General features: G+C 44.0%; 1 protein-coding gene across 1 annotated transcript; it reads right to left on the minus strand.

Moving 5' to 3' along the window:
- Positions 1-736: 736 nt before the first annotated feature.
- PPP1R15B (protein phosphatase 1 regulatory subunit 15B) lies at positions 737-9,134 on the minus strand. The gene is made up of 2 exons (XM_044004015.1): positions 6,507-9,134; positions 737-3,580 (listed from the first exon to the last, which is right to left on the minus strand). Exons 1-2 carry the CDS (start codon positions 9,024-9,026, stop codon positions 3,368-3,370), a joined length of 2,733 nt encoding a protein of 910 aa, XP_043859950.1. The 5' UTR covers positions 9,027-9,134; the 3' UTR covers positions 737-3,367.
- Between the last annotated feature and the right edge of the window lie 4,009 nt (positions 9,135-13,143).

Raw genomic sequence — 13,143 nt, forward strand, 5'->3', positions numbered from 1 at the left:
AGGCACCAGATCTCTCTCCAACATGAAGTGCATACCCTTGAACTGGAGAGCTGATAAACTAACATAGTTAAAATTAGTATGCAAACTGGTTAAAAAAAAAAAAAGAAAGAAGAGGAAGTTTTATAATCGATCCAATAACCTGGCCAACATAGCTAGGAACAGATAATGAACTTTGTTAGAAATAGTTCTATGTGTGAGTTCCTGAACCTAAGAGAGTCTATCTAGGGACCTTTCAGTTTCCTCAGCTCTAAAATGGATTTGTAATATACTCTACAAGTTCCCTTCCAAATAATCTCTTATGATCCTTTTCTTTCCTCATTACCTATAAAAAGGTTTTAAAATGTTCATGTATTCTATTAATTCTTTTTTTTCTTCTGTGCTTCCTCTTGACAGGAACATCTTGAGTTTGTTAACATACTAAATAAAAGAATTCCTTAACTTAAAAATAGTATAAGACTCCATGTTTTCATTGTATATTCCCAAAGGAGTCACAGATTTTCATACAGACAATAGAATCCATCACCTGCTAAACAACCTCTTGGTAATTAAACTTTCTTCACTTTGTAAGGTTGGTTCTTGGAAGACTGATGGCCCACCAGGCTTTTCAGACTGGCAGGAGCTTATACTCTTGCTAGCATAGCCTTGGAGAATTCAGACCACCTCCATAATACCATAAGGCATCAAGAATATGAAATACATTAGGACTAAAGCTGATATGCAACAACCTTAAAAAATTAGAAACGATTTAATCGATGCAAATATTTTATTACAATTTTTACAAGATTAGTTTTGAACAGTTTATACACTGAAATATAGTTTTAGTTATAAAACCCCAACAAACAAGGTACATTTAGATCAGCCTGGGTCTGTAAAAGCCAATCTAGAGGCTTACCAGTCTCCTAATTTTTACTTTGAAAAAATTATATAAAAATAAAATCTGATAATTAGTTACAGTTTTGATTTAAAGATGAAAATGAAGAGGTGCTCTTTATAAGATTTCAACACTAGGAAAACAAGCACATCTCTGTACAAAGTCTCCCACATACTACACTGCCACTTAAAGCACCATTACAATTTTAAAGTTTTTATAGCTAGAACAGTACCATCAAGTTTAGACTATGGCTAGAATGAAATTGACAGGACTGATTTTCTTCAGTCAAACTCTAACTCAGTTCCCTCTCCTCACAACCCTCAAGCCCAATACTTAAAAAGACAGTTTTTGGGGGGTGAAGTCCTTTAACAAAATTCACAGTTGTAGTGGTCTATTTCCCTGCCTGCCACCACAACTGAGGGGCAGAGGGGGTTGAATATAAAAAGGGCCCAAATAAATATTGTTCTAAAGTCTAATCAAAGTAGATGGTCCATAGCTTCTATGTACAATTACACAAGGATTTTATCTGCACCAACTAATCCTGTGAAAAAAGACATTACACTTTCAATTCAAAAAGAATTTATAATAAATTTAAATAGGGCAAATGATGCATGTTTTTCTAAGTTGTGAGATGCTATTTGTAATTTAAAATAACTTATTTCATAGGTATTATTTAGCAGATCATACAAGGTATGGTTAAGTATCCTTAGTAAACACACTCATCTGTGTGGTGTAGATAAAATTTGCCCTAGAACTAGTTTTATTCTTTCCAAATTTTAAGGGAAGTCTATTTTGAAAGGGGAAAAAAAAGATTAAGGACTTTCTTCAATATTCAATACTAAAATTAGAAGTTTCTTTATGGTAATGAACTCAGTGTGGACTTTAGAACAAACTAGACATAAATGGAATAGTGGCCAGGTAGAGAATAAGCTGAGGTAGGTAGTAAACCTTCAAGGCCTTGTCTAATCCACTAGTTCCTCATCTAGAGAATTCTCTCCCACATGTCGTCAAGTTAGATTTAGAGATCTTTTCTCCTAGCCATGCCTTCCATTAGAGGGAAGAGTCAAAAAAAAAAAAGAGAGAGAGAGACTGTCCTTTAAATATTCAGTTAATGTTCCCTCAACAAAACAAATGCACAGACCCACAGAACTAACAAACAAGCTCAAACAATGACTGCACAAGCATAGAAACAAAGGTAACCTTTGGACTAAGGTATTACCAACATTGTGTAGTTGTTAAGTCTACAGTACTATCCTTTCCAAAAGGAATTGGGCTTTACCAATTTATTCGCCACTTCTTTGACACAAACTTGGAATGACCGAAGTCAAGATTCCAACATTTGTAATTGGAAAATTCAAAACTGCCAGTTTCCAAGTTCACAGTGTTACCCTGACAAGTTTTCAAAGTGACAGTGCTGAGGCATGGTATTAATAACACTGGCTTTTGTTTTTGTTTTAGAAGATAAGCAATCAAACCAAATTGCTCCATGAACTCTTTTTACCCTCTGCCCAGCAAAATTCAGCCAGGCTTAACTTTAAAAAATAAAGCAAGCTTGTGCAATGGAACTAATGCTTTTTTAGAGATTTTGGATGTTAACATTTTATGCCAATCAATTTCTGCTTTTTAAAAATTAAAATTTAACATTCAATGAGGAAACACATGAAAAATATAAAGAACCTTTCTCAAAAGAGACTTGGGTTCATATTATTATTGTCCATAATTTTCATGTGTGAAGTTATAATTTATGGGTAAAGATAAAGCTTTCCAAAAGTAGGCTAACAGTATTTTTACACTCACTTCTTGGCCACTCTGATCAGAAGCCAGGGTTTTGTCTGAAATAAAATTAAAATTTACTACTGATATTTCCTTTAACAAAAGGCAAAATGGGAGATAATTTTAACTTAGTAGTATAAGCAAGACTGATTTCTTAGCCTTAAGGCAAGAGGGTAATTATTTAAGTAGGTGGGGAAAAATACAACAGAAAATACAAAGATCCTATTTTCTGTTTGTTGGAGTGAAAAAGCAAAGTATAAAGAGCACAAAGACTTAAGACAGTCATACATACTTTAAATTAGAATTGAAAGTGGGCTTTGAACCCTATAAATATTGTTTCCCTTAAAAGTTTAAAAAGTGCAAAATTATATCTTAATAGGTCCTCATCTTCTCTCCGAAAAGCAAAAAACGATGTCCAAAACACGTTCAACTTACATAATAGGATCAATTTCTTCAAGAAAATAAGAATTTTTTTAAAAAGCCACACACTCTACACTCCTAACCTTCATTAACAGGTCTTACTTCAACAATAAAACCAGACACATTTCAAAGCAGGTTTGTAGCACACAGGTAACATTAAGTTTGAGGGGCACCACATCCAAATTTCATTCCCTCTCAAAAACTAAAGGGCTGCTGCCAACTTCAGCTCTTAAAAGGAAGACACCTCTTATGGTAAGAGGTAGTGTGTATTAGTGGAGCCAGAGGGCAATCACCTTCCAGTCACTAGAAAACATTAAATCTTTTGTAGTATGTTTCCTGGAGTTTGTTAAAAATTTTCTGTCTGTGCTCAAATGTCAAGCAGTATCCAATAGCATCTTCAGTTTCTTGAATTCGTTTCTGGAACCGACATCCATCCCTTGCTAATTCTTCCCAGGGTCCTTTGCGATCTTCATCACTACTTATGTAATACTCAGTAACTTCTTCAAGAAAGGTTACCTACACAGACAAAATTATTTTAAAATTCAAACTACACATGGAAGCACTTTTTGATAGTCAGTATAGAACTGAGACCTAAAAACTTAACAGAAATGTAGAAGAGTACTACTTAATGATACAGTGAAAAAACACACTGGTTATAGAGTCAGAAGCCATAGGTTTAAATTCTGCCACTGCTACTTAACACCTGAATGACTGTTTCTCAGTTTCCTCAACAGTAAAATGAAGTCCTTCCCAACTCTAAATCCTATGAAAATTCCTATGTACAACAGAACCAAAAACAGTAATGCCCCTTACACTTATATATAGTTTTTTGGTTTATTTTTAAAGGCTAGAAACACAAATCATCACTATACTTGTCTGTGGGGTTTTCTTTGCAAGGATACTGGAGTGGTTTGCCACTTCCTTTTCCAGTGGATTAGAGCAAACCGGTTAAGCAACTTGCCCAGGGTCACACAACCAATGAGTCTGAGACTAGGAACTCTAATTTCAGGATTCTTTTAAAATAACACTAAACAAGGGGCAGCTAGGTGGCGCAGTGGATTCAGGAGTACCTGAGCTGAAATCCAGCCGCTGACACTTGACACTAGCTGTGTGACCCTGGGCAAGTCACTTAACCCCCATTGCCCACCAAAAAAACCCACTAAACAAACTTATAAGCTTGACCAAGCTTGATCCAAGGAAGAACATCTCCCCCGCCCCCATCCTTTGCAGAGAGGTAGGGGTCCATATGCACAGAACAATATGATTATCTTTTTAACATTGCCATTAAATTTGTATATCCAAAATGATTTGTAATTTTTTTTTAATTTTATAAACGGTAAAATGTATTAGGGTAAGCAATGGAATCCTTGGTGCTTTTTTAACTGTTGCTTAATTGATACTATAACACTCTACCTAAGAGATTAGACTACAAATATGTAAATATCTGCCTCAAAGCATATTCAATAGTTACATCAGCCAATCCCATTGTGGCTCACTGCTTTCACTCCTTTTACATCAGGCCAAGAAATGCCCCTGAGTATAATTACTAGGTATTGTAATACAATACTAGATATTGCATTTCAGGTCATTATTCACTTCTTGGGTCACTAGGAAAAATGTTACAAAAGGCTTCAAACGACTAAATTTCTATTTTTACTATCTGTGCAACCCTAGGCAAATCACTCAACATCTCTGGGCTTCAATCCCTTCCACCAGTAAAATGTGGGGGAGTTGAACTAAATATATGTCATTAGCCTTTCCATATATGATCTAAAAGGACTTCAAGAATCAGATATCCATTCTTCCACCATGTTGTAACTAACATAAGCTGGCTGAGTACACAACTGAATATAACTATAACTATAACAGAGTAAGCTGTCATCGAGATTAGACGTAGATACAGAGAAGTCCCATTCACAGAAAAAGAAGTTCACGACTTTTAAAACTAAAGAATTATTTTTTAAGGGCAGCAAGGTGGCACTGTGGATAAAGCACAGGTCCTGGATTCAGGAGGACCTGAGTTCAAATCTAGCCTCAGACACTTGACACTTACTAGCTGTGTGACCCTGGGCAAGTCACTTAACCCTCACTGCCCCAAAATAAAAAAAGACTTTTTTTCACCCTCTCTATCAAGGATTTCTAGAAAGGAGCTTTCTTTAGTGATCTCCTAAAATCAATCACCTCAATTTACAGATGAGGAAACTTGAGACTCCTAGAATATAAGCAATTGCACAAAGATCACAAGATAATGGGTGATACAACTGGGGCAAACACAATGTCACTAGATCTGTGGAGGTTTAACTAAATATTTTAACATTTTAATATTAATAATTTATGACATCTCAAAGGAATGTCCCTTAAATACCCCAGAAAAATGAAGGCTTCATGATAAGTGTGGAATTTCCTGATTTACTACTGTACACTCTTGAAACTCCATGGGGGAGTAGAGTGAAACTTTTAAAACCCTTATATGGTCAAAAGGATTTCTTTTGAAGAGCCTCAGCCCCAGTCCTTTCTCTTCCTGGAAAGAGGGTGGAGAAATACTGGTTTAGTCATTAAAGTGATATGAAAATTTAAGGCAAGCTCACCAAAAAAAACACCCCACTGTGTTGTTAATTAACAGAAATGAACTTTTTAATCAGGTGGTAAAATGTTAATACTTTTTAGGAACTAATTTGGCAGCAAGAGTTTCACCACAGGTCCAGGAGTTAAAAAATAATTCAAGATATATACAATAAGTAACTATAACCAGACCATGTATTGGCAATTATTGACATGCCAATTTCATTTTTAAAGTACTCATCTAGTCAAAACCAAGCTTTTACAAATTAGTAATTATGGGGGGAAAACGAACTGTTTTATGCTGAAAAAAAATCAAATATAAACATAGCCTTATAGGTTACTACTAAAAACGAAACTAATTTGAAAATAAAGTTCAACAACAGAAATTATAGTCTCATACAGTAATTACGAAAATAACCATTTCACTAAGACAGGGATCTTTACAAATCAATTCGGTTCCCATGAGAAAGACATTTGCAGTACCTGTAAACTAATGTAATTTAATGCTTCTGTTTCCTGAAAACAGGAAGTGTCTCATGAGTTAAGCAAGGCATTTCCACTTAGTCGTAAAGTGACCTTTGACATTGGATTGTAGAAAATGTCATTTCCGTGTGTAATGATGCTATAGTAATAATAATGGATAAAAACCACACTGAAAATAGCAGTTTGTTATTAACTTATCTGTCATTTTAGGATCTTTACTTTGGAATAAAAACAAAATATTCTAACATGAGAAGTAAACAGAACCATTTAACCACTTCTTAATCCAAATGTTGGGTCGTCGTCCCTCCCCCCAAAAAACCTTATTCACCATCACCCCTAAAAACCTTTATGAAAATACCCACCATGAATGATAGAAATCAAGAAGAAATAAACGTACCTTCTTCCTCCTGGTAGACGTGTGTCTCTCTCCGGGAAGGCTCCCACGCTGGACGGTGTCTGTGACCCCCGTCTCTGGGCTCCCCAGCAGTTGTAGCTCCCACCGAAGGACAGCCTCGCGCCGAGAGACGACTCCCATTGACTCAGCCCCTCTGCTGGGGTCACACTGGTCTTTCCTTTTTTTCCCTGCGGTCTGAAAAGGTGCTTTAAAGTTCAAAGGGTTGTAGGGGTCCTCAGAGTTAGTGAAAGAGTTCCAGAGTCTTAGGTTCTCTGCTTCGTCTGCACTAGACTCCCAGTCCTCTTCATCCTCCTCCTCCTCCTCCTCCTCCCCAGAGCTGGGGTCCGGAGAAGCAGGGGGGCTCTCAGTCCAGGAAGAGTCCTCTCCCGCCGACTTCTCGGAAGAGTCTTCCTCTGCCTCGGAACGGTCTCCACCACTACTAGCCTGAGCAGCAGCAGTCTGGATGGTGGCCGTAAAGTTCTGGGGGTTATAAGGATCTACACTGTAGAAAGAGTTCCAGAGCTGGAGGCCTTCGGGCCGCGGTCGGCCAGGGTCCGGCTCGGAAAGAGAACCATCACTGTCGAAACCATCGTCCTCGACCTCTTCGTCCCAGCCCTCCCCCTCGGACTCACTGCTCGTGTCCTGGTCACTGGTCGCACCCCCCAAAATATAATCTATAAGCTTGTTGCTACACGCCGGTCTGACAGAAACAGCAAAGTCATCTTCTATGTCAGAACTGTCAGCCACGCTGGGCCCCCCCTCCACAGCGCCGCTCTCCCAAGCCGGGTCACAAGCCGGCCCGCTTTCTTGGCAGTCCTGATTCTCCGAGAGAGAGGGGGTCTCTCTGACCAGCAGCCCCGCCTGGTCCTCTCCGCCGCCTCCCGCAAGGGTCTGAGCGGGGGACCCATCCCTACAACCCTCGGATTTCAAGGCTTGGTCCGGGTCCCTGCTGCGAAGCAAGCCGTGCTCCTCCTCCAGACTGTGGTAGCCGTGATCCTGATCTGGGGTGGGCAGCGCTTGGCCCTTGCCGGTCTGCTGCAAGAACTCCAGGCGCTTCATCCGCAGGTGATGGATTTCGGGCAGGCCCTCGGCCGAGAGCGGGGCCCCATACGGGCAGCCCGGCCGGGGGGCGGCGGGGCCCTGGGCACTCGGGGGCCGGGGCCGGGGCGCGGGGTCGGCGGCCGCCAAGCAGCTCTCCAAGCTCTTCGGCCCGGCGAGCTCCACGTGAGACAGGCAGTCCAGGCCGGCGGGGTTCAGCACGTACGAGACCACGTTGACATGGTTAAAGCGGGCCACGCCGAGCTCCTGCTCGGGGAAGAGGCTGGCCTGGAGGCGGCTCTGCACCAGCTCGGCGCCCCACAGCTGCTGCTGCAGGAGAAGCGAGCGCGCCGCGGGCTCCAAGGAGCTCGCCTTGCCCTCCAGCTCCAGCTCCAGCTCCAGCGCCAGATCCGGGGGGCCGCACGGCCAGCGGACGCCCTCCTCCAGCCACGGCAGGGGGGCGGCGCCGGGCTCGGCCGGGGGACGCTCGAAGCCGGCCTTGGGGTCGGGGGCGGCAGTGCGGGTTGCCGAGGCCCTCTTGGTGGCGGCCGGCTCCAGCCATCGGCCGGGGATGATGGCGCCCAGCAGCTGCCCCCACAGCAGCAGCTTCTGCAGCAGGCTGGGCAGCGGCGCCAGCAGCCGCGCCAGCAGCGACACCCAGGCTCGGGCCCGGCTTTCGGGCGCCTCGGCGGGAGCCGGGCCGGGGGCCCGCGAGCCCTGTCGCGCCCAGCGGGGAAGGGGGAAGAAGGGCAGCCGGAACCACGAGTCCGCGGGGGGCGCGGGCCGCTCCCGGGGCTCCATGGGCTTCTCGGCTCGCTCGCTCGGGGTCTCGGGGAGGGGAACGGGCGTGACCCGGGTCACGCTTACACGACCTCGGTCCGGCCAAGCGGCGGGGCCGGTGTTCCGGGCCGATGACGATCCGCGGTCCTGCAGGGGCGCCACGGGGAGAAGCGGCGGTGACGGCGGCGCTCTGAGAGCCAAAGTCCGGAAGGCCGAGTGCGGGCGGCGTCCATGGCGAAGGGGCAGACGAGAAGCCCGGGAGGTGCCGGGAAGGAGCTGCCTCAGGCAGGCGAGAGTCCTGTCACCATAGAGAGGACCCCTCCGGCGGCGGCTTCCACGAGACGAGCGGAGACGCTGCCCCTGAGCGGCGGCAGGCGGCTGGGGGCCCGGAAGCCGGCGGACGCCCGAGCAGAGAGAATCCCAAAATGGCCGCAGCGCCGGCGTCAGGACGAGAGAGTTCGTAGCTAGCTGAGACTGAGCACCACAGGGCGCGCCGACTCCACGTCGTCTCCTCTTGGCCACACGCAGACGAACGTCAGCTGCTAGCACACCGGTGGGAGGGGCTCTTCTAGCCTTCATCCGGGCCTCCTCGCGTCGGGCCCACCCTCTCCCTCCCCCACTCCTCCTTCTCTTCTCTCTTTCCCGAGTCCGGCCTCTTTTCACCCACCCCCCCACGTCGATCTGGACGGTGCGCTGGAGTTGCATCAGCTGGATTGGGAGCGTGCGCGCGTGCGCAATATGTTCTCTCTGGTCTCCAAGGAAACCAGCCGTCCCGCCCCCGAGGCTGATGAGACGCGATAGGAGGTGGTGCAATCCAAAGAGAAACCCCCAAGCGCTTAACGTACCGGAGCAAGAGTGTCAATGCACAGCTGATACCCACGTGCCACTTTGGGGAGCTTCAGTATTGGCGGGGGCTGAGGGGGGGTCTCGTGATCCTTGACCCGAACGATGATGCATTCGCTAAACATGCCAGCTCTTAGATGAGTAAGTCTCTTCTTGTGACTGACAGAGGAAAAAAATTCTGAAGCCAAGCATGAATCACATGCTCTCTCAGCTTTGGAGATCCTGAAATGATCCATGGTTAGCCCCTCGCTACTGGACTATCTCTTTTCACAGAGGGGGGAACTGAGGTCACAGAGGAGTAGAAAGGTCACAGAGGATGGAGGGAATGTACTCCCAGTCCCCAGAGCTCTCAGTTTTACTGTCCTGTGCCCTCCTCTCCCTAACTCCTACAGGTCCCGTCAATTCACATTTGATCAGCTTCCAAGCCAGGTGTGCTAAGTGCCCAGACAGGTTCCCAGGCCTCAAATAAATCCAAGGTGGGGAAAAAGACTTCTATTTAGTGAGGTTGTTTGGGGTAGGTGATTTTAGCTGCTGAGCTGTATTTACCTTTGTGAACAGGCGTGGTTTCTCCCCCAAAGCTTAATGTTACAGAAAGGTATTGGTTACTGGCAGGGAGGGAAAGCATACACACATGGTCAGACATGACCAATATGTTGATTTGTTTTGTTCATCTCTACTTGTTACAGGGACGGGTGATTAGGAGGTAGGAGTCACTGGGAAGCGACAACAGAGGTATAAAGAATGTTAAACATTTTTTTTTTCAGTGAGGCAATTAGGGTTAAGTGACTTGCCCAGGGTCACACAGCTAGTAAGTGTTAAGTGTCTGAGGCCACATTTGAACTCAGGTACTCCTGACTCCAGGGCCGGTGCTCTATCCACTGTGCCACCTAGCTGCCCCAATAAACTTATTTTTTAAAGAAAAAAATAATGGTTGAGCTTCATAAGTGGAAAGGCTGTAAAGCTGGGAGTTAATTCCTATTCTAATCCATTCACGTTATAGGAGAAGAGGGGGTTGCTAGCAGAGGTAAATTACTTGGGCCAAGTTCACACAAGCAGATAGGGCTACCTTATGTAGACGGAGATCTATCCACAACTGGCAATTCTGGAAGCATCTAAGTTATCCCTTGACGGTGAAGCCTCAAGACCAGTAATGTGGGCTGGATTTAGGGTCAAATTGATTGTGAGTCCTCCCAAAAGAATTACAAGACTCAGTGACTCAGTTTCCCAAGTTTTATTGCAATACTGTGAATGAACACAGGGAGAGAAACAGAAAAGTGGAAAGTTATCTCTCAAATAGTGAAAGAAAAAATAGTTATGTTTATAGTGTGCAGATAAACTGATTATCAGTCTCATAATAATCTCCACCTTAGGGAGGTACAGGGGAGGGCTTATCCTAATTTGGAGTTCCTGGGGTCCTAAGCCAACCCCCGAGGTAGTATCTTTTTCCATGGAGTGTGTGTTTTGGGGGTTTGCACATCATAAGGTGAATCTGGGGACAAATTTGCTCATGTCACTTTTTGATTACCATGTTCAGTTTTCAAAATATCTTCATTTATCAGTTTGAATTTCTATATCTTGTCAGTATATCAGTGGGGTTTTATTTTGTTTGTTTTGGGGGTTTTTTTGGTGAGGCAGTTGGGGTTAAGTGACTTGCTCAGGGTCACACAGCTAGTAAGTGTCAAGTGTCTTTGAGGCCAGATTTGAACTCAGGTCCTCCTGAATCCAGGGCTGGTGCTCTATCCACTATTACACCTAGCTGCCCCCTTCACTTATATTAATGAAGACTCAAGTCTTAAGTTATCCATTAACTGGGGTCTGAATCCCTTTCAGAGCTCATATCTGAATTAGAGCTTGGGTCTTAGGTTTTTCTGTTTAACCCCTTTTTTGCCTCCTACATCACTAGAATATTAAATAGATAATTACAGATTGAGATCCTGACCAGAAGTCTTAGGTTCTTTTTCTGTTGTCATTTATCACATAACCCTGAGCAAAGTTCTTTTTCATTCATATAATGTCACATGCCTCCATTTCCCAAGCCATTCACTACAGATAATAGTCCCTACTCTCAAGATCATAATGAATGTGATGAGATTATGAATTACTCAGAGGCCAGAGGCAACTCATTTGTAGTAGATGGCAGAATGGATTTGTAGTCAGCTCTGCCACCCAAAATGGCAGAGACAAATCACCTACCTGCTATGTGCCTTGGTTTCCTGAGCTGTAAATTGAGAGGGTTGGACTAGTGTATCTCAAAATTCCTTTCCAAGTCTTAATTTCTGATCCTGAGCATTGCTGTGATCTGCCTAAATCTGGAAGGTGGGATCCAATGATCTCTAAGATCCCTTTCAACTTAAAAATCCTCAGATTCAATAAAACAAGCAGCTTCACTACAACAAACATGAAAAAAGAAAGTGTCAATACACCAACAGCATGCCTCTTTAAACTTATCAACTGTAGGGTAGGGACAGGGTGGCTCTGCACACATTGATAAGGAGGAAGGTTACCATGGACCCAGAAGTGTTTTCAGAAGAGAAGACCAGCTGCCCTTAGCTAGATCAAATTAATAACAAGAAGGTCCTCGGCCAACTGACTGTTAAAGCCTGGGTGAATTAATCATAGGGGGTAGTTTTGATGGGGCTCTGTGTAAGGTGCAAGATGGTTAAGGAAAGAAGTAGGCAAGAGGTTTTGGCTGTCTGTGGTTGTTGTTTGGTCCTTCGTTCTCAAAGAGGACCATGACATCAGGGAAGGCTGTGGAAGGGCACCAACCTTACTCTCTCCTTTAGAGCCATCTGGGTCCAGTGGCACGATATATATCAGGACAATTGGAGATGGCCCTGGATGTTTCAGGCAATCGGGGTCAAGTGACTTGCTGTCTAAAGATTCATAGAAAGTCTGTTATATAAAGGAACGTGACCTGAAACGTGCCTGCCAAACAGATCCATGTGGCACAAGCACACCAAGTGTTTGTACTCATACCAGTAATCTTATGTAAGGGGGTTGTGGAAGCATACTAAACTCCACTCCCCTTCCCTACATAGAATTATATTAAGAAATGTTTGGACCAATCTGTATGAGAAACCTTATCAGTCTTTCTTTAACTATCAATTCCAAAACAATATCTTCTTATTTTTACTAAAGGCCTGATTGTTTTTCTTTCCTTGCCATCTTCCCCCTCCTCCCTTCACACACACACACACACACACACACACACACACACACACACACACACACACACACACACACACCAAATAAGCATAATGAAAAACAAACACCATGTTGGCCATGTCCAAAAAATGTGTGCCCCATTTTACATGTTAGTGTACCAGCTTTCTATCAGGAAGGAGGTAGATAGATTCTTCTTCTTTTTTCTTTTTTGGGCAGGGCAATGAGGGTTAAGTGACTTGCCCAGGGTCACACAGCTAGTGTCAAGTGTCTGAGGCCGGATTTGAACTCAGGTCCTCCTGAATCCAGGGCCAGCACTCTATCCAATGTGCCACCTATCTGCCCCCAGTAGGTAGATTCTTTATCATTGTCATCCTCCAGAATCCTCATGGCTTCAAAGCCACCAAAAATCTTGATTGATTTGGGTTTGTGGAACAAACCCCTTAACTAGTTTCTTCTTTTTTTTTTTCTGGTGAGGCAATTGGGGTTAAGTGACTTACCCAGGGTCACATAGCTAGTGTCAAGTGTCTGAGGCCAGATTTGAATTCAGGCCCTCCTGACTCCAGGGCTGGTGTTCCATCCACTGTGCCACCTAGCTGCCCCCCCTAACTAGTTTTTAAAGGAAGTGGCTTGATTAGCTCAGTTTTACTGTTGAGTTGGTTCAGTGGTGTCCCACTCTTCATGACCCCATTTTGGGGGGGTTTCTTGGCAAAGATAATGAAATGGTTTACCATTTCCTTCTCCAGATCATTATACAGATGAGAAAACCAAGGAAAACGTGTCATGTGACTTGCCTCAGGGTCACACAGCTAGTAAG

The sequence above is a fragment of the Dromiciops gliroides genome, chromosome 4 (genome assembly GCF_019393635.1).
Source record: "Dromiciops gliroides isolate mDroGli1 chromosome 4, mDroGli1.pri, whole genome shotgun sequence".
NCBI classification, from domain to species: Eukaryota; Metazoa; Chordata; class Mammalia; order Microbiotheria; family Microbiotheriidae; genus Dromiciops; species Dromiciops gliroides.

Coding starts and splice junctions, on each gene's coding strand:
- PPP1R15B (XM_044004015.1), bottom strand. CDS start 9,026: ATGCAACTCCAGCGCACCGTCCAGATCGACGTGGGGGGGTGGGTGAAA. Junction 3,581..6,506: donor CGTCTACCAGGAGGAAGAAG/GTACGTTTATTT, acceptor TTGTCTGTGTAG/GTAACCTTTCTTGAAGAAGT.